A 27110-nucleotide genomic window follows, 5' to 3' on the forward strand; every position below is an offset into this window, starting at 1 on the left:
AATGGTATGAGAAACTTAACTAATTTCTACGTTAAAAAGGGCTAAACTGAGCTAAAGTCCTAGTCCTAGTTATGAAGTATTGCCTACATATGTAGACTATGATGGTAAACAAGTGGTCAAAGTTTCAAAGCCATATGACAGACAGGTTAGGCAAAATATGGACTATTATGAAAAAATCAACTGATTTAAATTCCATGTCCAAAAAGTGCCATAATTCAGCCAAAATAGTTGACAGAGTTAGGTACTCTTCCCTACATAGAGAAATCATGATGATAAACAAGTGTTCAAAGTTTCAAAGCCACATGTCAAATAGTTTTGACAAAACGCTGACTTGTATGAAAAACTGAACCAATTTCCAAGTTCAAAAAGGGCCATAATTCAGCCAAAATAGTTGTCAGTGTTATGTACTCCTGCCTACAGATGGAAATCATGATGATAAGCAAGTGTTCAGAGTTTAAAAGCCATAAAAATTATGTCAAATAGTTTTGACAAAACATGGGACTTGTACAAAAACTGAACCAATTTCCAAGTCCAAAAAGGGCCATAATTCAGCCAATAGTTGACAGAGTTTTTTTTTTTTGGATTTAATGTCGCACGGACACATGATAGGTCATATGGCGCCTTTCCAGCTTTAATGGTGGAGGAAGACCCCAGGTGCCCCTCCGTGCATTATTTCATCACGAGCAGGCACCTGGGTAGAACCACCGACCTTCCATAAGCCAGCTGGATGGCTTCCTCACATGAAGAATTCAACGCCCCGAGTGAGGCTCGAACCCACATCGATGAGGGGCAAGTGATTTGAAGTCAGCGACCTTAACCACTCGGCCACGGAGGCCCCGTTGACAGAGTTATGTACTCTTGCCTACAGATAGAGGTTGCTATTATAAACAAGTGATAAAAGTTCCGAAGCCATAAAAAATTATGTCAAACACTTTACACAAAATATGAACTGGTACAAAAAACTTAACCAAGATTTCTAAGTCAAAAGGGGACATAATTCAGCCAAAATCCTTGATGGAGTTATGTACTCTTGCCTATAAATGGACATGGTGATGGAAAACAAGTGTTGAAAGTTTCAAAGCTTTATCTCAAATATGGACTGGTAAGAAAAACTTAACCAAGATCTGATGCCGACGCTAACGCTGATGCCGTGGTGAGTAGGATAGCTCTACTTATTCTTCGAATAGTCGAGCTAATAAAGACAAGACCAAATAAGCTTTCTTATGGTCGCTTATGCATAGCCTACACATTTAAAGCCAGTCTCTGACAAATGCGTCACGGAGTCAACTCTTTGGCTCATTGGTAAGGGCATTGAACTAGCACCTGAGCAACCTGGGTTTGAATCAAGCCACAGGCAGTAGGGATTTTTGTCATAAAATGCTATGCTCTTTGATTTGTTATTGCTAAAAGCTGTAAGATGGGGGCTCATCAGGGAAACAGACTTTATCTCGTGCCAGAAATGGCACTTTCTATGTCAAAATGGCTTACATGTCATCATAAACAATGACTTCTTTGAAGAGGGCAGTAACACTCCAGGGGTTTAACGATACGCTAGGCTCACGATACAATATATATTGGAATACAGAAGAAACCATAAGGCACATATCGTGATACAAATTGAGTAATGTAAGTCAGCATTCATGTGACAAAATGAAAAAAGAATCAATGTTCCTACACCTAGAAGGTACTTGAAATTTTGCGTTCAAGTTAAAGAATTTTTTATTAATGATAAATTTGTTTATTTCCTATCTTTAACACTGATTGTATAAATGTTTTCATTTAATGTTTTTATTTGTTACTGTATTGTTTCTGTACTGTGAAACAGGCTTATATGATATGATACGTGTATCGCCAGACTAATGCATCTTACAGTAAATCACAATATATCGTTACACTTTTAAGTGTTACGGTCATTTACACGTAGCCTACATCTTTAAAGCCAATCTCTGACAACTGTGTTAGGGAGTAGACTCTTTGGCTCAGTGGTTAAAGCATTGGAAAAGCTACCGAGCAACCAGGGTTTGTTTGTCACAGACAGTTGGGATTTTTCGTCATTAAACACTATAATGCTCTTTAATTTGTTGTAGCATAAAGTCATAAGATCTAAATCATACAACCCCTTGAGATTTGAGGTGGAATTGGGTTTAGATACTAAAAAACATCAACAAGAAACACAAGATAAAAGAAACTTGTGTGTGTGTTTGTGCATGTATATCAGGAGAAGTAGGGATGGGGGAAGAGGAGAGGAGTGGATCGAGTTTGTGGGTTGTGATAGTGGGTGGGTGGAGTGTAAATCCCAAATAAAACCCCAGATAAACAACTTCATATCCTTCATATGTTAATATATTTTTTTACAATCCTCTCTATGTCAACTACCATCACAAACTTTTAGACCTTTATGCCTATATATGAAATTGAAGGACCATAACTCTGGTTGAGTGAAATCCCAAGCAAAACTTCACATACTGAACAAGATTCCTACATGGGTCAAACACTTTTACATGCAACAAAATCTTTTAGGGCCTTTAAACATATTTTTGGCTAAGTCGTGGGGTAATCCCATGGATTAGCTGGGTCAAATCTCAAACAAAAACCCACGTACACATCTTTGCATGGGGAGTACCAATCCTATTTTCTTTCAAGGCTTCAGGTAAATACTTTTTGCGATACGTGCAACACAAACTTTTAGGCCCTTCATGTATATTTTGGATTCTCATGGACCATAACTGTGGTCTTACAGGGTGAAATCGTAAACAAAACCCTATGTGCACAACTTCACATGCTGAATTACAATATCCTTTATCTGATGACTGTTTTCAGATATATAAATGTACATACCCTGAGAAACAAAAAATAAAACCAAAAAAAAATTAGACAGTATGCAAAAAGGCAGCAGATTTTCCTTTTTCATACACAGAATATGCACAGACACAACATTTTCAACATGTCTGACAGCCTACAACAAAGAACATCAACATAAGTGATAGATTATAACTGCATAAATTTTCACTATCTATGCATAATGAAAGTATGTTCTTGCAAAAAGTTTTTTTTGACAAAATCAAAACAGCTTGAACATTTCTGTGACATTATTCTGAACTTTTTCAGATTTCTACAACAGTGACCACACATTGTGGTGGCCAATTTATTTGATGATATACTAAAATAAATTTAACAAGCTTGACAGAGGGTTAGACAAGGAACATTTGCATGAAACAATTTTGTAAACTGGCAAGACGATTTTAAAATTTGAATTTAATAAGGAGGGGATGACGTTTGAAGAATTTTCTATTTAGATGCCTGGTGGCCCCTTTAGCAAGTGAGCAAAACTATTTGAACAATCTTAAAAGAGGACCATCCTGACATTACAATCGTGCCATCTGTCAAAAGGTTCCAGAGATATTGTTAGAAGAAAATGTCAATGAAACGATGTACGATGGACACTAAGTGAACTCACCTTGAGCACCTTGGGCTATACAAGGTCAGCTGAGGACACCTGTCCTCTGATGGTGTGGAACAATTTTCTGTTTTTGCTAGGTTAAGGTGCTAGGGGGCGTGGGCAGTGTTGCTTTTTCCATTACTGCTCATGAAAAGACTCAATCAAACCATGTCTGCAATTTTCACTGTTTGCTTTGTTCTCAGTGCTTCCAAGGGATCTACTTTTCAGACTTTATTAGAGACACTCCGACACATTCAAGGTGGCACTGTGTCATTTCTAGCTTTTAATGGTGGAGGAAGACCCCAGAGTCCCTTGGGGAATTATTGTAGGCATGAGCAGGCACCTGGGTCACTAAGAACCACAGAACTTGCAACAGCCAGCTGGATGGCTTCCTCATACGAAGAATTCTACACCAGGTCCAAAGGTTTTGAACCCACACTGGTGACGGGAGGTGAATTAAAGTTAGTGACCTTAACCACTTGGCTACAGCCCCTGGTAAGCAACAATAAAATACAAAGCTACAGCAGAGCTCTTAAAGAGTGACACAAAAGGGTCATAAAGAAGAATCACTAAAGCGGCGTCTGTAACACTTGTGTGTTATAACTTTCCACTGTACTTCAAATCACAACATTGTCTTATGTTCAGGAAAAAAAACTTCTGCTTAATTTTCATTAAATTGTATTATCAATATGCCCCACCACACATTTTTCCTTTAACAGGACATGGAAGTACGTGTCACTCACAGTGGTGTGACTTAAAATGTCACCTTGTCTTAGCACCTCTACCTATATGCTTAATCCCCACCCCCAGATAATATCCCTGATGACTGTAAAAAAAATGTTTGTGTGGTTTGATAAGGCATACAGCTGACCTAAACATGAAGCATGTCACAATGGATGTAATCTTTTCCTTCTACATTTGTACAAAAAGTCGAGGCACGTAAACACGAGAGACAACATAAAGCTAGACAGTTCTTATTTTTGAACCACTATGTCAAAAATTTGTGTTAAACGACAACCTTTTGCCGCCATACAACCTTAAATTCCTTTTCCTCTCTTTTTCAGTTACATCAACAACCGTCAAACCCTATACGAAATTAGTGACAGAAATTAAAGCTTAATATAGTTCTGAGCATAAACTAGAATCTTTATTCGCAGTTGTAGAAAATTATGTTAATAGCACGGGCATCCCCAAAATGGCGGCCAACGCCACAGCAGTTTACACACGGATATCTGCAAAAATCCGCGAACCGGTCTCCCCCAACCTTGAAAAACAAATATTTTAACACATTTATAATTTAAACTTCATAAATTTATTACCAATAACTCAGGATTTTACAAAATTTCCATGGCTTGGTTAATCCATTAACTCACACTACACTTCCTATACTCTTCCAAATTTCGTTAAAATCTGATAAAAATCCTAAATTTGAAGTTAAACTTTCACTGAGACTGTTTTAGTTTTACACCAGTAAACACACATGTAGATATATCACCTTTGCAAAAAGCAGACGAAACGTAAACAATATGCACATGTAGCAGTGCAGATTTTATGCACATAGTGCATACACCGTCTGCAAACCTAACCTAGATGCATTACCATACATTTGGTATGCAAAATCTCTACTCAAGTAGGTTTAAAAGAACAGTGTCGGGCTGTTTTTTGCGCAATAGTTTTTTCTGTTCCATTTTCCCCCCCTTTTCTTCAGTTTGTAATATTTTTATTCTGCCATTAGTATGAACTTAATTAGAATAGAGTAGAATAGAATAATACATAACTGTTTGATTTAAAAAGTTATAGAACAAAAATTCGAATTTATCAAATATGATTAAGAAGTTTTCTCCTTTCATTTTTCTTTTTATTTATAAATCTTGCGAGTGAACAAATTTATAAAATTTTGCTAGTACACTATATTCGAATGTTTTGGATGTTTGTTCACTGTGTGCCCATAGCACACTGGTGGCCCCACATACGCAACTGTCGACAATGTAAGACAGATTGAACCCGCATATTACCTCAGGTTGAGGGATGTATAAGGAATGGTGGGGTTGGGGTGAGGAGAGGGATGGGGGCTTTGCAGAAGAGTAATTTGATTTTTTTTTTCAGCCTGGAGGGTATTGATGGGTGCAGCGGGTATGAGAGGGAAGTTTGATCAGGGTTTAAATCCCAAACAAACTAGATTTGTGTCTATAGGACACTATGGTGCCCATACTTTCTGTCGCTGTACATAGTTTCATGACTCTAGGTGAAATATCATTTAAGATATATGCAATAAAATCTGTAAGAAGGTCCTCTGGAAGCAAAGAATGCGACCAAGAAGAATAACAGCAGACTCAGTTTGATTGAGTCTGTTCATGAGAGGTAATGAAATGTGCAACACCTCTCACGCCCCCTAGCACCGGCTTAAGCGGAACTCTATTACACATATGTTGAATTATTACACAATTATGTTGAATGCAACACAACTTTTAAGCACTTTATGTGTATTTTTCACTAAGTGAAGGACCATAACTCTGGTCTGGCTGAGTCAAATGCCAAACAGAACACCAGGTGCACAATTTCACATGCTATACAACAATTCCCTAATGTTCAATGATTCTAATATATACCCTTTTTGAGATACATGTGACACAAGCTTGTATCCACTTGTGCATATTTTTTACTTAATCAAGGGCCATCACTCTGGTCTGACAGACAGAAATTCTAAACAAATCCCCAGTTGTACAACTACACAAGCTGATTGATATTCCTGTTATGTTTTAAGGATACGTGTTACACAAACATTCATGCTTTTTCATACATATTTTTGTCTTAGTCAAGAGCCATAACTCTAGCCTGTCTGAACTACATTTCTACCAGAACCCAAGGAGTACAACTTTACATACTGAATAATATTCCTGTAAATTGTTTCATAATCCTGTGTCAAAAACTTTGTTTTACATATACATGCAACACAAACTTGTAGGCCTTTTTTATTCACATATTTGACTAAGTCAAGGGACATAACTCTGGTCTGCCTGTGTAAAATTAAAATACAGGTGCACAACTTCACATGCAAAATAACAATCCTGTGAGGTTTGAATACTTGTTTGAGATATTCACGACACAAGTTTGGACAGGCAGACAAGGTAAACTGTAAGAGGTGGTTGTGTGTGTCTGTGTGTGTTTGGGGTGGGGGGAGGAGAATCCAAGCATGAAGAGCTACCTTAAAACAACTAGAACTACCGCCTCAACTGGAGAATTAATACCTGACCTCATATATAAAAGCAGTTTTGTGATGGATCATATAAAAATTCAGCGGACAAGAAAAATTAACTCAAATCTTTTGCCTATATACGTGTGACCTAGACCTGTGAGCTAGGGGTCTGAATTGTGCAACATATACATCATCTGCATTATGGTGGTTACATTTGCTACATTATTTCAAAATCCCACAATGCACAATTTACTGACCACACACAAAAACATATACACACAATGTGAACATAAGTAACACTATATCTACATCATTTAAAAAAAAAAATGGGTAGGGGAAAGTCACTGCATGGATTCTTGGAATACAAGTTAGACTAATTTATCTATTTAATTTCCATGAAACTGCTGTCGAAATTATGAAAAAAAAACAAACAAACAAGAGCTGTCACTATTCAGGTGACAAATGCCCTCGAAGCGTGCCCAAGAATGCTACAGTTGTCTGCCAAAAAAATCATACATCATTTTGTGACCTTGACCCGGGTCATAAGTGACACACCTCAATATGGTTAACATCTGTGTCAAACTATTTTCAAATCCCTTGATAAATGGCAGAGATATGGTCAAGACAAGAAACACCTTTGACTTCTAAGTGTGACCTTGACCTTGGAGCTAGGGGTCTAGATCATGCGAAGGACACATCATCTCAATAGGGTACATTTATGCAAAGTAATTTCAAAATCCCTTTACCAATGGAGTTATGGACTGGACACAAAACTGATCCTGTTAACCTTTGACTTCTAAGTGTGACCTTGACCTTAGAGATAGGGGTCTGGGTCTTGCGCAGGACATGTCATCTCATTATGGTTAACATATATGCCAAGTTATTTCAAAATCCCTTCATGGATGGCAGAGTTATGGACCAGACATGAAACAGACCCTGTTAACATTTGACCTCAGTGTGACCTTGACCTTGGAGCTAGGGGTCTGGGTCTTGTGCAAGATACACTGTCTCATTATGGTGAACATTTATGCAATGTTATTTTCAAAATCCCTTTATGGATGGCAGTTACAGCCCTGACAAGAATTTACATGGACGCACGGACAGACACCCATACGATTCATGTATTAGGTGGTCATTCCATTGTTAGAAAACAATAGAATGACCACTTAAGGAACAAAAGAAATAAGTGGTAACGGAATGAATACAAAGGATTTCTATTGTCCTAGGCCACACCTCCTACTACCTAAGGTAACAATCGTGTGCTCGCACTCACGCACGGACGGACAGACAGAGAGATTGTAATATGCCCACCTTAGGGGGCATAAAAATTCATGAACAAGTTCATTTTTGATGCATGAATAGGTCATGATTTTAAACAAGATGTGATCAGGTAAAAATCTGCTATTTAATAATCACACTGCATGGTTTTGTTAACATTAGCATAGCTGCACATAGTTCTCATTTAAACTTCCATAACCACACATGTTTTTTATATTATTTGGTCCCCTATGCGCAATTCTAAACAAAAAAATTTCACAGGGGAGCATGTCCCCTGACCCCGACACTACAGACAGAATTGCACATAATATTCTATTCTGGTCTAGCTATGCCCCAACATTTGAACTACTAAGCATTATTGTTAAAATCATGTTTTATGTACATATTTATTCCTCTTTTGAAATTGTTAGGAAATATTACGAAAAATAAAATCACTGTTAATATTATTATGCAATCTACAATATAATAATGCTAGTGTAAGATGACTTACAATACTTCATGCATGACTAATTTTCAATAGTGATGGAATTCTGCAAAAGCACATACCTCATGAATATTAAAATGAAAGATCATTTTATACAACTTTGAATAGGCTGAATTTTGTGATTGAAAATATCTGCCTTTTTCAGCTCACAGTTTTCTCTTTTTCTTCTTCCTTTTTTGGTGTACAATGTAAAGAGAAATGATCACTATTTATATATTCCTAAAAAATCTTTTATTCAGCCTTAATTCCATCTTTCCCTTAATGAATGCCACCCCCCTAATAGACCTACCCCTGTATTAGAAACATTTCTTTGTACAAAAATTCTGAAATCAATTAATGCATTTGACATAAAGACTTGGTGTTTAAACAGTTGATAGTGAAGATCTACCTTTAAAGTTACTACAGTAAATACAGTGGATAAATGTTGCATGACTAATAAATATGAAGTATACTGCAATCTGCTTGTAAATCTGTTTTTAGTGAGCAAGAGTAAGGTGGAAAAAAATGTGGGACAAAGCATGAAAAAATGGGGCAATGTGTAGATCGAGGCAGGGCGGGGGAAGATATTGGGTCATGGGAGGTAGGGTAGAGAAGAAAAAGAGTCATGGGGAGTTGGCAGGGCAGAAATGGGGTCATTAGTTTTGGGGATGTGGCAAAGCAAAAATAGGGTCATATTGGAGATATGGTAAGGCAGCCCAGAGGGGGCAGTGCAGGGCAGGGCAGAAATAAGATTACTGGAAGGTGGGCCTAGGGGCCAGGTCAGGTCAGGGCAGCCCTGGGAATCAGGGCAGGGAAGAAATGGGTCACTGGGACATGGGGTAAGGAACAGAGGGATTATGTGGAGAATGTACAAGGCAGATATTTGGGAAGGGCAGAAATGTAGTCATTAGATTGGGCAGTTTCAGTGAATGTAAGGGACAAGATGGAAGTAAAATAAAAAAAACACTAAAAAAAAACAAAACATTCCTGGCTGGCAGTCCTCAAAATAAGGACATGGCCAAGCTCTATATTAAATGATGACCTGTATTTTCAACTTTAAATTAGTAAGAGTGAAAGACAAAAGGAATCACTGTTCAAAAATTATAATCCAAACACAGGAATTCAAGTTATGATATGAGAAAATTATGAACAGATAAGCAATGTTTTTGTCCTCTCAAATTCTTTACTATCAAGGAAGTAGCTGTCCTCCATTTCAATTATTTTTCAGTTGATATTCATTTTGCTATCAGGTAAGTTATGATTAAAATAGAATTTTAAATCCAATTACTGTAAATTTATCCCTGTAGAAATTATAAAAGGCTTTAATTAGGAGTTTAGCAGAGAATAATTTATGGTTTATGTAAAAGTTTTGCAATTTAAGGGGGAAAACAGCATTAAGTATATGCTTTAAACTTGCAATTAGTTAGCTATACCTTATCTCAACTGTATGTCTACTGTCTCAGGAATAAGCAAAACAAAGAAAGAAATCCCTACACACATGACTGTATAGAGGAAAACTATGATAGCATAAAGGTCAAAACAAAGAAAGAAATCCCTACACACATGACTGTATAGAGGAAAACTATGATAGCATAAAGGTCAAAACAAAGAAAGAAATCCCTACACACATGACTGTATAGAGGAAAACTATGATAGCATAAAGGTCAAAACAAAGAAAGAAATCCCTACACACATGACTGTATAGAGGAAAACTATGCTAGCATAAAGGTCATGTGAATCTCTCTCTCAACCTGGTTCAAGCCCCTTCACCTGGAAGATATACCTATACTGTACATGGACTGTGATATAGTACAGGTACAGTTAAAATCAAAGATTCATTGTGTGGTCATGGCAAGGTGGGTCATACACAGATGTATGTGTAGCACAATTTTATGCAAATCCTGCATTACCCTGTGACTCTTATTCCATATTTATTTGTTTGTTTTGTGTTTAACACCTTTTTTAACAGTATTTCAGTTATGTAATGGCGGCAGTTAACCTAACCAGTATTCCTGGTTTCTGTACTAGTACAAACCTGTTCTTTGCAAGTAACTGCCAACTTCCACACATGAACCAGAGGTGGAGGATGAATAATTTCAGAGACAATGTCTTTTATCAAATCGTCATGGAGAACATATGCCCCACCCTGGGGTTGAAACCATGACCCCCCCTGCCAATCCGTAGATCTGCACTCTTCATATTGAGCTAAGTGGGTAGACTTTATTCCATATTTAAGAAATCATGTTCTCTCTCCTAAACATGAGCTATATTTATCCCGTCAAGTTCTCTCTACAACACAGGAGCTATATTTATCCCATCATGTTCTCTACCACAAAAGAGCTATCCCAATATGTTCTCTCTACCACACAGGAGTTATATTCATCCAATCATGTTCACTCTACTACAAAGGAGCTATATTCATCCCATCATGTTCACTCTACTACAAAGGAGCTATATTCATCCCATCATGTTCTCTCTACATGTTCTCTCTACCACACAGGAGCTATATTTATCCAATCATGTTCTCTCCAGCACACAGGAGCTGTATTCATCTCATCATGTTCTCTCTCCAACACAAGAGCTATATTCATCACATCATGTTCACTCTACCACACAGGAGCTATATTTATCCCAATATGTTCTCGCTACCACACAGGAGCTATATTCATCACATCATGTTCACTCTACCACACAGGAACTATATTTATCCCAATATGTTCTCGCTACCACACAGGAGCTATATTCAACACATCCTGTTCATTCTACCACACAGGAGCTATATTTATCCCAATATGTTCACTCTACCACACAGGAGCTATATTTATCCCAATATGTTCTCGCTACCACACAGGAGCTATATTCATCACATCATGTTCATTCTACCACACAGGAGCTATATTCATCCCATCATCTCTCTCCAATAGGTCATACCCATTTGACTAATTCTTATCTTTTGAATAAAGAAGATCAACCTGAATGTGTACCATGTCAAACACCGCTAACAATTTAACATATTTTAATCGACTGTGTGGACTTTGCTACGCAGCGCAGTACATATTATGACGTTCAATCTTTGAAAGAGTTATCTGAAAATGTTTCAGTCAGAAATATTCTATCGTTTTTAAAGCAGATAGGAATAGATAAAACAAGAGGACCATGATGGTCCTGAATCGCTCACCTCTTCCCACATGACCCAGTTTTGAGTATGACATTGTTTTTTCTATTATTTGACATAGTGACCTAGTTTTTGAGCTCATGTGACCCAGTTTTGAACTTGACCAAGATATTATCAAGATAAAAATTCTGACCAATTTTCATGAAGATCCATTGAAAAATATGGTCTCTAGAGAGGTCAAAAGATTTTAATAATTTTAGACCTACTGACCTAGTTTTTGACCGCAGTTGACCCAGTTTCAAACTTAAACTAGATATCATCAAGATGAACATTCAGACCAACTTTCATACAGATCCCATGAAAAGTATGGCCTCTAGAGAGGTCACAAGGTTTTTTTATTATCTGACCTACTGACCTAGTATTTTAAGGCACGTGACCCAGTTTCAAACTTGACCTAGATATCATCAAGGTGAACATTCTGACCAATTTTTATGGATATCCATTCACAGGTATGGTCTCTAGAGAGGTCACAAGGTTTTTCTATTTTTAGACCTAATGACCTAGTTTTTGACCGCACATGAACCTCTTTCGAACTTGACCTAGATATCATCAAGATGAACATTCAGACCAATTTTCATACAGATCCCATGAAAAATATGGCCTTTAGAGAGGTCACAAGGTTTTCTATTATTTGACCTACTGACCTAGTTTTTGATGGCACGTGACCCACTTTCAAACTTGACCTAGATATCATCAAGATGAACATTCAGACCAATTTTCATACAGATCCCATGAAAAATATGGCCTTTAGAGAGGTCACAAGGTTTTTCTATTATTTGACCTACTGACCTAGTTTTTGATGGCACGTGACCCACTTTCAAACTTGACCTAGATATCATCAAGATGAACATTCAGACTAATTTTCATACAGATCCCATGAAAAATATGGCCTCTAGAGAGGTCACAAGGTTTTTCTATTATTTGACCTACTGACCTAGTTTTTGAAGGCACGTGACCCACTTTCGAACTGGACCTAGATATCATACAGGTGAACATTCTGACCAATTTTCATGAAGATCTCATGAAATATATGGCCTCTAGAGAGGTCACAAGGTTTTTCTATTTTTAGACCTACTGACCTAGTTTTTGACCGCACATGACCCAGTTTCGAACTTGACCTAGATATCATCAAGATGAACATTCAGACCAACTTTCATACAGATCCCATGAAAAATATGGCCTCTACAGAGGTCACAAGGTTTTTCTATTATTTGACCTACTGACCTAGTTTTTGAAGGCACGTGACCCAGTTTCGAACTTGACCTAGATATTATCAATGTGAACGTTCTGAGCAATTTTCATGAAGATCTTGTGAAATAAATGGCCTCTAGAGAGGTCACAAGGTTTTTCTATTTTTAGACCTACTGACCTAGTTTTTGATGGCACGTGACCCAGTTTCGAACTTGACTAGATATCATCAAAGTGAACATTCTGACCAAGTTTCAGAAGATCTTGTGAAATATATGGCCTCTAGAGAGAGTCACAAGGTTTTTCTATTTTTAGATCTACTGACCTAGTTTTTGATGGCACGTGACCCAGTTTCGAACTTGACCTAGATATTATCAAGATGAACACTCTGACCAACTTTCATAAAGATCCCATGAAAAATGTGACCTCTAGAGTGGTCACAAGCAAAAGTTTACAGACAGACACACGCACGCATGGACGGACGCACGGACGGACGACGGACGACGGACACCGCGTGATCACAAAAGCTCACCTTGTCACTTTGTGACAGGTGAGCTAAAAATCTAACATTTCATATTTTTATTAACATCTTGCAATATTTTATGTTTGCAGCTGATATTTTAACACATACGTATATACATTTTTACATAACTGATTTTAGATATGCTTTACATTTTTACATGGATGTTTTTAGATATGTTTTACATTTTTACATCAATGTTTATGCTTTACAGTTGGCGTTTTCAATATGACTTCTTCTCGGCGATATATGTGTCGATTCGCCGTAAAACCCAACTCACTCACTCATCTCTTTCCAACATATGAGCTATATTCATCACATCATGTTCTCTCTACTATACAGGAGCTATATTTATCCCATCACGTTCTCTCCAGCACACAGGAGCTGTATTCATCTCATCATGTTTTCTCTACCACACAGGAGCTGTACTCATCCCATCATGTTTTCTCTACCACACAAAAGCTATATTTATCCCATCATGTTCTCTCCAGCACACAGGAGCTATATTCATCCCATCATGTTTTCTCTACCACATAGGAGCTGTATTCATCCCATCATGTTTTCTCTACCACACAAGAGCTATATTCATCCCATCATGTCTAGCACACAGAAGCTATATTTATCCAATCATGTTCTGTCCACTGCACAGGAGCTATATTTATCCCATTAAGTTCTCTCTGCCACACAAGAGCTATATTTATCCAACATGTTCTCGTTACTACACAGGAGCTATATTTATCCAACATATTCTCGTTACTACACAGGAGCTATATTTATCCAACATGTTCTCGTTACTACAAAGGAGCTATATTTATCCAACATGTTCTTGTTACTACACAGGAGTTCTATCTATCTCATCATGTTAATTTCACCACACAGGAGCTATATTTATCTCATCATGTTCTCTCTACCACACAGGAGCTATATTCATCCCATTATGTTCTCTCTAGCACACAGGAGCTATAGTCATCCTATCATGTTCTCTCTATCACACAGGAGCCATAGTCATCCTATCGTGTTCTCTCTATCACACAGGAGCCATAGTCATCCGATCATGTTCTCTCTATCACACAGGAGCCATAGTCATCCTATCATGTTCTCTCTAGCACACAGGAGCCATAGCCATCCTATCATGTTCTCTCTAGCACACAGGAGCTATAGTCATCCTATCATGTTCTCTCTACCACGGTTTTTGATGGTTGACCATGTTTTAATGTGGCCAACCATCAAATACCATGGTGAAAACATGGTCAGGAGCACGGTTGGCCATGGTGAGATAAGATTGGCCATGGTCGAACATGGTCAGAAAAAGACGATCAACAGTTTGACCATGGTCTACCGTCAACTTTTTTCCAACCACGGTTGACCATGAACTACTATGGTAAACCATGAATTACCATAATAATAAACCGTCAATTTCGACTGGGTACTGCACTCATAAGGGGCTTTTCAGTCATGGAGGTTATGTTAAGAACAAAATGTGGTAAGTAAGTGTTGTGGTTCTTGATCTCTATGAATACTGTGAAATCATTTTTATTCGCATAGGATGAATTTTCGCGTTAGAACCGATGCACGAATTTAAGACAGCGCTAATATTATTTTTTAATTTTCTTTTTTTATTTATAAACTGAAAATGCGCAAATTAAAGCCCGGGCGAAACAGTCCTTTCTCACGTTTGCGCGAAATTTCATGCCAGCGAATTTAAATGATTTCACAGTATGTAAAGTATGAAGTAAATAGCTTACATAGTACTTGAGTTACGCCCTGGACAAGGTTTTCAAACAAGAGGGCCCTGAAGGCCCTGTATTGCTCACCAGAAGAAAGTAGGTCAGTAGGTCAAATTCATGGTCACTGAAGTCAGTTTTAAGATCGGTGTTCAAAACTGTACTTGTCATCCAAATTTCATGGCTTTATCTTAAAAAACAAAAAAGTAGGTCAGTAGTTCACATTCCACATGACCTAGATTTACCCAGATTTAAACCTGACCTAAAGATCATCAAGATTAACAATCTGACAGTTTCATGAAGATACAACCATAAATGTGGCCTCTAGAGTGTTAACTGGCTATTCCTTTGATTTGACCTGGTGACCTAGTTTTTTACCCCACCCAAGACAGATTTAAACTTGACCTAAAGATCATCAAGGTTAACATTTTGACCAAGTTTCATTTAAAAATATCATAAATGTGGCCTCTGATTCTTTTGATTTGACCTGGTGACCTAGTTTTTGACCCAACCTGACCCAGATTTAAACTTGACCTAAAGATCATCAAGGTTAACATTCTGACCAAGTTTCATTAAGATATAGTCATAAATGTGGCCTCTGATTCCTTTGATTTGACCTGGTGACCTAGTTTTTGACCCCACCTGACCCAGATTTAAACTTGACCTAAAGATCATCAAGATTAACATTCTGACCAAGTTTCATTACAGTACGGTCATAAATGTGTTGTCTAGAGTGTTAACTAGCTTTTCCTTTGATTTGACCTGGTGACCTAGTTTCTGACTCCACTTGACCTAGATTTAAACCTGACATAAAGATCATCAAGATTAACATTCAGACAAAGTTTCATAGAGATATTATCATAAATGTGGCCTCTAGAGTGTTAACAAGCTTTACATTTGATTTGACTTGGTGACCCAGTTTTTGACACAACCTGACCCAGATTTGAACCTGACCTAAAGATCATCAGGTTAACATTCTGACCAAGTTTCATTAAGATATGGTCATAAATGTGGCCTTTAATGTTAACTAGTTTTTCCTTTGATTTGACCTGGTGACCTAGTTTTTGACCCCACTTGACCCAGATTTGAACTTGACCTAAAGACCATCAAGATTAACATTCTGACTAAGTTTCATTATGGTATGGTCATAAATGTGGCCTCTAGAGTGTTAACTAGCTTTTCCTTTGATTTGACCTGGTGACCTAGTTTTTTATCCCACCTGACCTAAATTTGACCATGACCTAAAGATCATCAATGTTGACATTCTGACCAAGTTTCATTAAGATATTATCATAAATGTGGCCTCTAGAGTTTTAGCCTTATATTTGAATTGACCTGGTGACCTAGATTCTGATTCCACTTGACCTAGATTTGAAATTGACCTAAAGATCATCAAGATTAACATTCTGACCAAGTTTCATGAAGATATAGTCACAAATGTGGCCTCTAGAGTGTTAACAAGCTTTTCCTTTGATTTGACCTGGTGACCTAATTTTTGATCCCAGATGACCCAATATCGAACTCGTCCAAGATTTTATTGAGAGTAACATTCTGACCAAGTTTCATTAAGATTGGGCCAAAATTGTGACCTCTATAGTGTGTTAACAGTCAAACTGTTGATGACAGACGGATGACGACCTACGACCGACGACGGACACAGGGCGATCACAAAAGCTCACCTTTGAGCACTTTGAGCTCAGGTGAGCTAAAAAAGGGAAAAGATTAAAAAATGGGACCACCTAGAGTTATGGTTCCTTGTCACTGCACTCCCTCTCACTGACCTCTATGAATATTTGAAGTATGAAGTCAATACCTTATACAGTATTCAAGTTATGCCCCAGACAAGGTTTTCAAAAAAGAAGATAATTCAAAATGGGACCACCTCGAGTTATGGTTCCTTGTCACTGCACTTCCTCTTAACAAGGTCCATCATGGTAGCTCGCATACATGCTATGATTTGATAAGCTTTAGTTTGTTTTCATGCATTCAACATCAAAGAGAACATAACATTATGACCTCATTCTTTCTACCAGATATTTAATAATTACACCATTTTAATAAATTCAGTTACGAGCATTTATAACAGAATTATGTAAGAAAATCATGTATTTCCCAAAAATACCAACTATTTATGTTTTATTTTACATTAAAAAACATACAATCATATCCTTTTACCGATACATGTCTATACCATATACACCCAAATAAGACTCCAACTTTTTTCAGGAGAAATAATCTTCCAGTCCTGTGGCTGAATCAAAATAATTTCAAGATATAATACAAAATAAGAACAAGACTTAGTATAGACTGTAACAAAATTCAAAGTTCTTGGATCAACAAAAGTCATTCTTTAAACAAGTTCTGCATGTTTAACAACCTAGTAACTTCAAATAAGGTCTCAAGAGAGTGGCTATAACTGCACAGCATACGGTATACATTATGACACACATGAAATAATTAGTTGCAATGTAAGTTTGCAACTTTCCATCAAAACAGCAATTACTGCAGTTTCTACTTATCTTCAGGCTTAAACACATGTAGAGGTAAGTATGAAGTGGAGGCACACTGAATTGTTACAGGTACAACTAGAAATGTCACAGGAGTGACTCATACCCCCACCATACGGTCTTGTCACATAAGAATGGCAACCATAAGGAATCTTAAAAATACTTTGGAGTACTTCATCCTGGGCTTCCACATATAAGTAATACTAGTATAATACTAGTATAGTAATACAAGTAAATATATTAAATCTCTAATATTAGAGATACACTAAAAGTGAATACAAAAAAAGTGTCTTACCGACCCATGTTACCACAGAAAAATGTTTTTACTTTTTACATAGGACTTATAATAAAAAAGTTAGAAAAATACCTAAAATACTGAAAATCTAAAAATAGGATTTCTAAAAATAGACTAATTCCTGGAATTTAAGGGGAAGAAACTCAGTACAAAAGTTAAAAAAATGTTACTTCCCTTTGGCTCTAAGCCAATCAGAATGAGATATAGTGAAAATACATCAAAATTAACCTTAAATTCTAGGTAAAAGGGGACACAATTCAAGAAAAATTAGTGTCAGAGTTATGCACCTTGTGTCACATGATGTTGGTGATGAGGTGGAACATCTATTTTAAGTCTGGATCAAATCCATTCAGTACTAACTGAGATATAGTGAAAATACATCAAAATTAACCATAAATTCTAAGTAAAAAGGGGCATAATTCATGAAAAATTGGTGTCAGAGTTATGCACCATGTGTCACATGATGTGGCTGATGAGGTGGAACATCTATTTTAAGTTTGAATCAAATCCATTTTGTAATAATTGAGATATAGTGAAAATACATCAAAATCAATGATAAATTTAAAGTAAAAGGGGACATAATTCATAAAAAATTTACGTCAGAGTTAAGCACCTTATGTCACATCATCTGGGTGATGAGGTGGAACAACTATTTTAAGTTTGAATCAAATCCATTTAGTAATAACTGAGATATAGTGAAAATACAACAAAATTAACCTTAAATTCTAAGTAAAAGGGGACATAATTCATGAAAACTTGGTGTCAGAGTTATGCACCTTGTGTCACATGATGTGGGCACATGATGTGGGTGATGAGGTGGAACATCTATTTTAAGTTTGAATCAAATCCATTTAGTAATAACTGAGATATAGTGAAAATACAACAAAATTAACCTTAAATTCTAAGTAAAAGGGGACATAATTCATGAAAACTTGGTGTCAAGAGTTATGCACCTTGTGTCACATGATGTGGGTGATAAGGTGGAACATGTATTTTAAGTTTGAATCAAATCCATTTGGTAATAACTGAGATAATAGATTTCGGGACGCGACGGGACGGGACGCGACGGGACGCGACAAAACTGCCTCCTATATACCCCCCTCAAACAAGTTTGGTGGGGGTATAATGATGTGGAGACACAATGGTGATATAGAGGCACAAAAGGGTGGAGACACAATTGAGGTGGAGGTAAGATGAAGTGGAGGTAAAATGTGGTGGAGGTATATTGTGAGCTCAGAAGGCACATTATGAGCTGGATGTACAATGAAGTGGAGATAAATAACAGAGGCTGGAGACACAATAGGGTTAATGTTCAAGGAAGAGGAGACACAAAAAGGTGGAGGCACGATGAAGTATAAGCACAAGATGAAGAGACACACTGAAGTGAAGGCATTATGATGTGGAGGCACAATAAAATCTCCTGGATTTTAGAATGTAATCCAGTACCAACAATGTTAAATACTGAAAAGTTTGGGTTTTTTTCTAAATGAATACGTCTTGTAACTATCATGCATTTCAATTTTGACAAATAAAGAATGTAAAAATTCCAACTTACATAAACAGAACTGACCTGTACAGGCGGCCACAGACTGAAGTCATCCCGCTGATGCCGCTCTGCCATGTTAATCCCTGCATAACAATCAGCACTGGAAATACAAATAAAACTATTTTGATCATAGCTAAATAAACAATTAGTTCACTGAATAATAAAAACTATTTATTTTGATATTTGCATTTTTTTTTTGTTGGGTTTAACATCACACCAAAACCATTACAGGTCATATGGCAACTTTCCAGCTTTGGTGGTGGAGAAAGACCCCAGGTGCCCCTTCAGGCATTATTTTATCACAGGTGGGCACCTGGGTAGAACCACAGGCCAGCGGAATTGCTTTCTCACATGAAGAATTCAATGCCCCCAGTGAGGCTTGAATCCATATCGGTGAGGGGCAAGTGATTTGAAGTCAGCGACCTTAACCACTCAGCAACAGAGGCCATGTTACCTGCATAAAAATTAGCACTAAAAATAGGAACAATTTTTTTGACACTTGCATGAAATAGGAAACTATTTGTTCTGATACTTGCATAATACTTGCACTGAAAATTTAGAGAAACTTCTAGTTGCATACGTTTTAATTTATTCTAGCTTGCAAACTTAGTTTCAATTTGTGAGTCAAGATTTTATGAACTTGTATTTTTTTTCTTGTGAAAATGATTGGCCAAATGATTCACATTTTTAATTGGCTTTTCTCTATTAATGTTATTTCTTTTTGTAAATCACAGTCATTGAAATATGTTTCTATTTTCAGAATGCTTGGTCTCATTAATGGACATTCATGCCTTATGCGCATGCACACTAGTGTGCACCCACTACATAATTTATGACATTGACTGCATGTACTGGGATTTTCAGTTATTATACAGTATAGATTAGTTTTGCTTGCAAAAGTATAGGTTTTGGGTTTCCTTTGTTGACTTTGTGAACTTAAAAGTTTTTTTTTATTTTTAGATGTATTTATTCATTTAGCCAGCAGAAAAATTCTACTTGCAGAAAAATTCAAGTAGAAAATTTGGCTGTCATATAATAACCAGCACTGAAAATACAGACAAATCCAATTCAATGGCATAATGTCTTAAAGTAACTGAAAATTTTATGGGGATAATATTCTTTATTTGACTCTGTGATTTCTTCTGAAAAATTCCAGCTGCTAGCTCATGAACTTTAGAACAGAAAATGTTCACTTTGCCAGCAAAGTTATAGTTAAAAAGTATTGTCAAGATCATGTCAAGAACTCAGAAGAATCGCTCCCTTTCACTGTTCCTTTACAATCTGCACTGATATTTTCATTAACAGAGCAAAAGCAAATTTTTCGATTTTGAAGTTTGTCTCGCTCAATAATCAAGTCAATGGGGCGAAGGGAAGTTACTCTTTTATTGCTTAATAAAACAATATATAAAATACATTTTGTATTACAAGTTGTCATAAAACTTTATTGCAGATAAACACTTCAAACTGTATGGTTTTATATGATTGAATTCTGTAAATACAGTTACTCCGAATGTACTGCCTCAAATTTAACTAGAAAATGCTTTTGTAAAAAAGCGCATGTCTCCCCCAATGCAAAGTCCTATAGGCAAGAAGTCAATAGGGGTCAGGAGCAAAATCAAAGAGACACTGATGGTTGGCTGCAATAGGGATCATCTACTTGGCATGTCCAGTCATCCCGCTAAATTTCAACACTCTTGGCCTAGTGGTTCTCAAGTCACTGTTCAGGCTCCTGTGACCTTGACCTTTGATCAAGTGACCTCAAAATAAATAGGGGTCATCTACTCTGCATGTCCAATCATTCTATTAAGTTTCAACATTGTAGGTCAAGTGGTTCTCAAGTTATTTCCAAAAAATGATTTTACATGAACAGGCCACTGTGACCTTGACCTTTAACAGACTGACCCCAAAATCAATAGGGGTCATCTACTCTGCATGTTCAATCATCCTATGAAGGTTCAACATTCTGGGTCAAGTGGTTCTTAAGTTATTGATCAGAACTGGTTATCAATGTTCAGGCCCCTGTGACCTTGACCTTTAACGGAGTGGCCCCAAAAACAATAGGGGTCATTTACTCTGCATGAACAATCATCCTATGAAGTTTCAACATTCTGGGTCAAGTGGTTCTTAAGTTATTGATCGGAAATGGTTTTCAATGTTCAGGCCCCTGTGACCTTGACCTTTGACGGAGTGACCCCAAAATCAATAGGGGTCATCTACTCTTCATGACCAATCATCCTATGAAGTTTCATTATTCGGGGTCAAGTGGTTCTCTAGTTATTGATCGGAAATGGTTTTAAATGTTCAGGCCCCTGTGACCTTGACCTTTGACGGAATGACCCCAAAAACAATAGGGGTCGTCTACTCCAGCAGCCCTACAACCCTATGAAGTTTGAAGGTTCTAGGTCAAATGGTTCTCCAGTTATTGCTCGGAAATGAAGTGTGACGTACAGACGGACGGACGGACAGGGCAAAAACAATATGTCTCCTGGGGGAGACATAATTCCATATATGTACAAATACATAGACTGGTCCATCATTCAAGTTGGGCAGCACCACTTATCACTGAAAATTTACTGACTGAAGAGGGAACAGCGCAGACCATGATCAGCCTGCACGTCTGTACAGGCTGATCATAGTATGCACCAGTCCCAAAGGCAAAATCACTTGTCTCCCACCACTGCCTAATCATCTAAATAGTACTAGTCAGTCTTTATGTGTTTATGTAACTCACTACACATATTCCTTTGAAGAGTAAAAAGGCTGATTTTGGGTAATTAAAGGGCCATAATTGTGAAGTGCCTCGGGCAATTTAGCTAGTTATCGCACTTGGCCGAGGATTTATGGTCAAATACATTTTGTTCAAGTTTGGTGAAGATCGGATGAGAAATTTAGACTTAGAGCACGGACAAGAGTAAAAAGACCGATTTTCGGTAATTCAAGGGCCATAATTTCGAAGTGCCTGGGCCGATTTGGCTAGTTATCAATCTTGGCCGAGGATTTATGGCCAAACACATTTTGTTCAAGTTCGGTGAAGATCAAATGAGAAATGTTCGACTTAGAGCACGGACAATAGTAAAAAGGCGAATTTTCGGTAATTCAAGGGCCATAATTCCGAAGTGCCTTGGACGATTGGCTAGTTATCAAACTTGGCCGAGGACTTATAGTCAAACACATTCTGTTTAAGTTTGGTGAAGCTCGGATGAGAAATGTTCGACTTAGAGCGCGGACAAGAGTAAAAAAGCTGATTTTCGGTAATTCAAGAGCCGTAATTCCGAAGTGCCTGGGCCGATTTGGCTAGTTATCACACTTGGCCGAGGACTTATGGTCAAACACATTTTGTTCAAGTTTGGTGAAGATCAGATGAGTGCAGACAAGATTTGTGACAGACACACACACACACTAGACAGGAGTAAATCAATATGTCTCCCACACCACTGTGTGGTGGGAGACATAATTAGTGGCAGAGGTTTTGTATTACAGTAGAATGTAACATTTAGAGACCCTTTGTTTTTCAGTAAAGTGTAGAACTTAGTTTACAGTAAAGAGTATTATTTTGCTTTATAGTGACGAGTAACATTTAGGCTGTATATATTTTGTTTTATGTAGCATTGTATAATATTTAGTGCCATGTTTTGTTTTATATAGTAATGTGTAACATTTCTTGTCGTATGTTTTGTTTTATATAGCAATGTGTAACATTTAGTGCCGTATGTTTTGTTTTTTGTAGCAATGTGTAACATTTAGTGCCGTATGTTTTGTTTTTTGTAGCAATGTGTAACATTTAGTGCCGTACGATTTGTTTTTTGTAGCAATGTGTAACATTTAGTGCCGTATGTTTTGTTTTTTGTAGCAATGTGCAACATTTAGTGCCGTACGATTTGTTTTTTGTAGCAATGTGTAACATTTAGTGCAGTATGTTTTGTTTTTTGCAGCAATATGTAACAGTTAGTGCCGTATCTTTTGTTTTATGTAGCAATGTGTAACATTTAGTGACTTATGTTTTGTTACAGTGTATCATTTAGTGCCTTATGTTTTGTTTGATAGTAATGTGTAATATTTTGTGCCGTATGGTTTGTTCTAGAGTAATGTGAAATATCTAGTGCCATATGTTTTGTTCTATATTAATGTGTAATATTTGTTTTTCTAGTTTTTCTAGTGCCATATGGTTTGTTCTATAGTAATGTGTAATTTCTAGTGCCGTATGTTTTGTTCTATAGTAATGTGTAATATTTTGTGCCGTATGGTTTGTTCTATAGTAATGTGTAATACCTAGTGCCGTATGTTTTGTTCTATAGTAATGTGTAATAATTGTTTTTCTAGTTTTTCTAGTGCCGTATGGTTTGTTCTATAGTCATGTGTAATATCTAGTGCCGTATGTTTTGTTCTATAGTAATGTGTAATATCTAGTGCCGTATGTTTTGTTCTATAGTTATGTGATATATCTAGTGGCGTATGTTTTGTTCTGTAGTTATGTGTAACATTTAGTACAATAAGTTTTGTTTTATAGTAAGGTGTAACATTTAGTGCCGTAAGTTTTGTTTTATAGTAAAGTGTTACATTTGCGTCCTCAACTGTTTCATTGCTTAAAGCTTTTATGATCACTAATGCCCAATAGTAATTCAATACTATAATTGAAATGTTTTTCTCAGGAACTGAATGGAATATCGTTGTTTTTCTTCCAATTAAATATAGAAGTATTTTCAATGACAATCAGAATTTTGGCTACTGCAACATAACATGCAATATCCCTGCATGGGGAATCAATGAAAGGATATTCAGTCTTTTGCACAAAGAAAACTAAAATCATGCAACCAGCGTTATTGAAATTTCCCCTATTTACTACGACCTTGAAAAAGCATGTTGCATCTCCCATTGAAAATTAAGAATGAAAACGATTGCCATTGCCTCACAATGAGATGAATGGAACTGACAGATGTGTTTCCGTGCGGAACTTTTTTCTAAAACTGTCATCGACCTTAAGGAAAATACTCCATAAAAAATATTGCCACAAGTTTTGCGGCCGAAACTAAAGAAATACTTAAGTTAGGAAAAAAACAACTGATTATTCAACGAGGTCAGCATGCCATTTTTCTTTATCTTTAAATAAAAGGATAAAAACCAAAATGATGAAAAATCCTACCAATCATGGTTCGACGATATAAGTTCTACAATTAACATCAAACATTAACTGAATTCAGCCAAGTCAGGATTTTACCATTACGCAAACAACAAAATTAAGGTCATTAAATTACACAAAAAAAGTATTTTGCCTGATCATGACCAGAACAAGAAAAATTTTATGTGCAACTAGAAATTCATCTTAATCTGGCTGACACATGTGTGTTTTACAGGAATATAAGGGCTATAACTCTGTAAGTTAAATATCTTAATAAACAAAAACTAAACATTTTAATGTCAACATTGTCTACATTAAACAAAATTAATGACAGAACAACTTATTTTAAACATTTTAAATTGTAGAGCAGTCTACAGTAAACACAGTCAATGTCAGAACAACCTAATTGCTATACATTCAATGTCAAAATAAACAGGTTTGAAAACACTCAAATGTCAAAATGACTTAGTTCAAACAGGTCCAATGTCAGAACAACCTATTATTAAACATACTCCTGATTAAAATAATCTCTACTGAAGTTCAATGTCAGAACAAAATATATTCATCATGTATATGTCAGATCAATTATATTAAAATCTTCTGTGTCAGAATGACCTTCATTCAAATAATTAAATGTCAGAACAATTTCTATCAATAAACACATCTAATACCAAAAACAACCTGTATTCAACATGTTCAATTGTCTAACTGTCCACATTTAACCTGTTTAATGTCAAAACAACCTCCACTGCACATGCTAAATGTTAGAACAAACTATATTACATATTTTTTTTTATTATGTTCAATTTCAGAACCTAAATTAACAAGAGCTCCATAGGATGACACATGCCCCCGATGGCACTTTGAATGAATAGTTATGGACAATGTTAAGAGTTTAGGACCTTTGACCTACGGAGCTGGGTCTTGCGCGCGACACGTCGACTTACTGTGTCACACATTCATGCGTAGTTATTTTAAAATCCATGCATGAATGACAAAGATATGGACCGGACACGCCCATCAATGCACTATCATGAAAAATGACCTTTAACATCTAAGTGTGACCTTGAACTTTGAGCTACGGACCTGGGTCTGGCGCACCACACGTCGTCTTACTGTGGTACACATTCATGCCAAGTTATTTGAAAATCCATCCATCGATGACAAAGATATGGACCGGACACGCCCATCAATGCACTATCCTTTAATGTCTAAGTGTGACCTTGACCTTTGAGCTACGGACCTGGGTCTTAAGCACGACACGTCGTCTTACTGTGGTACACATTCATGCCAAGTTATTTGAAAATTCATCCATCGATGACAAAGATATGGACCGGACACGCCCATCAATGCACTATCCTTTAATGTCTAAGTGTGACCTTGACCTTTGAGCTACGGACCTGGGACTTGCGCACGACACGTCATCTTACTGTGGTACACATTCATGCCAAGTTATTTGAAAATCCATCCATGGATGACAAAGATATGGACCGGACACGCCCATCAATGCACTATCCTTTAATGTCTAAGTGTGACCTTGACCTTTGAGCTACGGACCTGGGTCTTGCGCGCGACACGTCATCTTACTGTGGTACACATTCATGCCAAGTTATTTGAAAATCCATCCATCGATGACAAAGATATGGACCGGACACGAAAATTGCGGACAGACTGACAGACCGACAGACTGACAGACCGACGGTTCAAAAACTATATGCCTCCCTTCGGAGGCATAAAAATGTACAATATAAGAACAACTTAAATTCAACGTCTCAATTTCAGAATAACCTAGATTAAATGTGTTCAGTTTCAGAACAACCTAAATTAAACATGTTTACAACCTAAATTAAACATGTACAATATAAGAACAACTTAAATTCAACACATTCAATTTCAGAACAACCTTAGTTAAACATGTTGAATGTAAGAACAACCTATCAAATTTAAATTACGTTTAAAGGCTCATAATGCCTTTGTTTAAAATGTAGCTGTGCCATATTTTCTGATATGAACATAAAATATATAAATTTCTTGTAAATCCTATTTTTGATAATTACTTTATTTAACATTTGTCAAAGACTTTAATATTGCTGAATATACTTTTATGTTTTATTGAATCTACTGTTTTTATTACCTCCCTTTATGGCTCTAACCAAAATATTTCATGTGCAATATTAAAAGTAGTGCTTTTCTAACCATGTAATTGCACATAACAACTATTTGAGCCGCTTCGTGGGAAAACCAACATAGTGACTTTGCGACATAGACTGCACGGATGCGCAGGCTGGTCTGGATCCATGCTGTTCGCTAACGGTTTCTCTAATTGCAGTAGGCTTTAAAAGTGAACAGCATGGATCCTGACCAGACTGCGCAGGCTGGTCTGATTCCATGCTGATCGCAAACCCACTATGTTGGTTTTCACATGGCACGGCTCATTTAGAAAGCTGTTTCGTTTGTTTTTAAGATAAAAATTGAAAGCATTATGGACCTTTTAAGAAAGAAAAACCTAGTAGATGGATATATCTATATATCTCATAAAAACAGCCCCAGTTACAGGAATATTAGACGACCTGTGACATTATTTCTACTGACATACTTATCATAGTAAGAATAACATAAATCAAGTTTGTGGTGCCTGTAAGTAGGTTCTTGGCAAGATATTC

General features: G+C 36.8%; 1 protein-coding gene across 6 annotated transcripts in view; it reads right to left on the minus strand.

The window, feature by feature from the left end:
* Positions 1 to 27110, minus strand: part of LOC123527814 (zinc finger protein rotund-like) — a 199858-nt gene that overhangs the window by 49842 nt on the left and 122906 nt on the right. For 4 of the 6 annotated variants that reach the window (XM_053523732.1, XM_053523731.1, XM_053523733.1 and 1 more), the window contains one exon: positions 19341 to 19431. In XM_053523732.1, coding sequence (XP_053379707.1) covers positions 19341 to 19431 — 91 coding nt within the window. Of the gene's footprint in view, positions 1 to 4758; positions 5013 to 19340; positions 19432 to 27110 lie in introns of those variants that run through there. The other 2 variants (XM_053523734.1, XM_053523736.1) reach the window with 2 other exon arrangements.

This window comes from Mercenaria mercenaria, chromosome 14 (assembly GCF_021730395.1).
Source record: "Mercenaria mercenaria strain notata chromosome 14, MADL_Memer_1, whole genome shotgun sequence".
Lineage (NCBI taxonomy): Eukaryota > Metazoa > Mollusca > Bivalvia > Venerida > Veneridae > Mercenaria > Mercenaria mercenaria.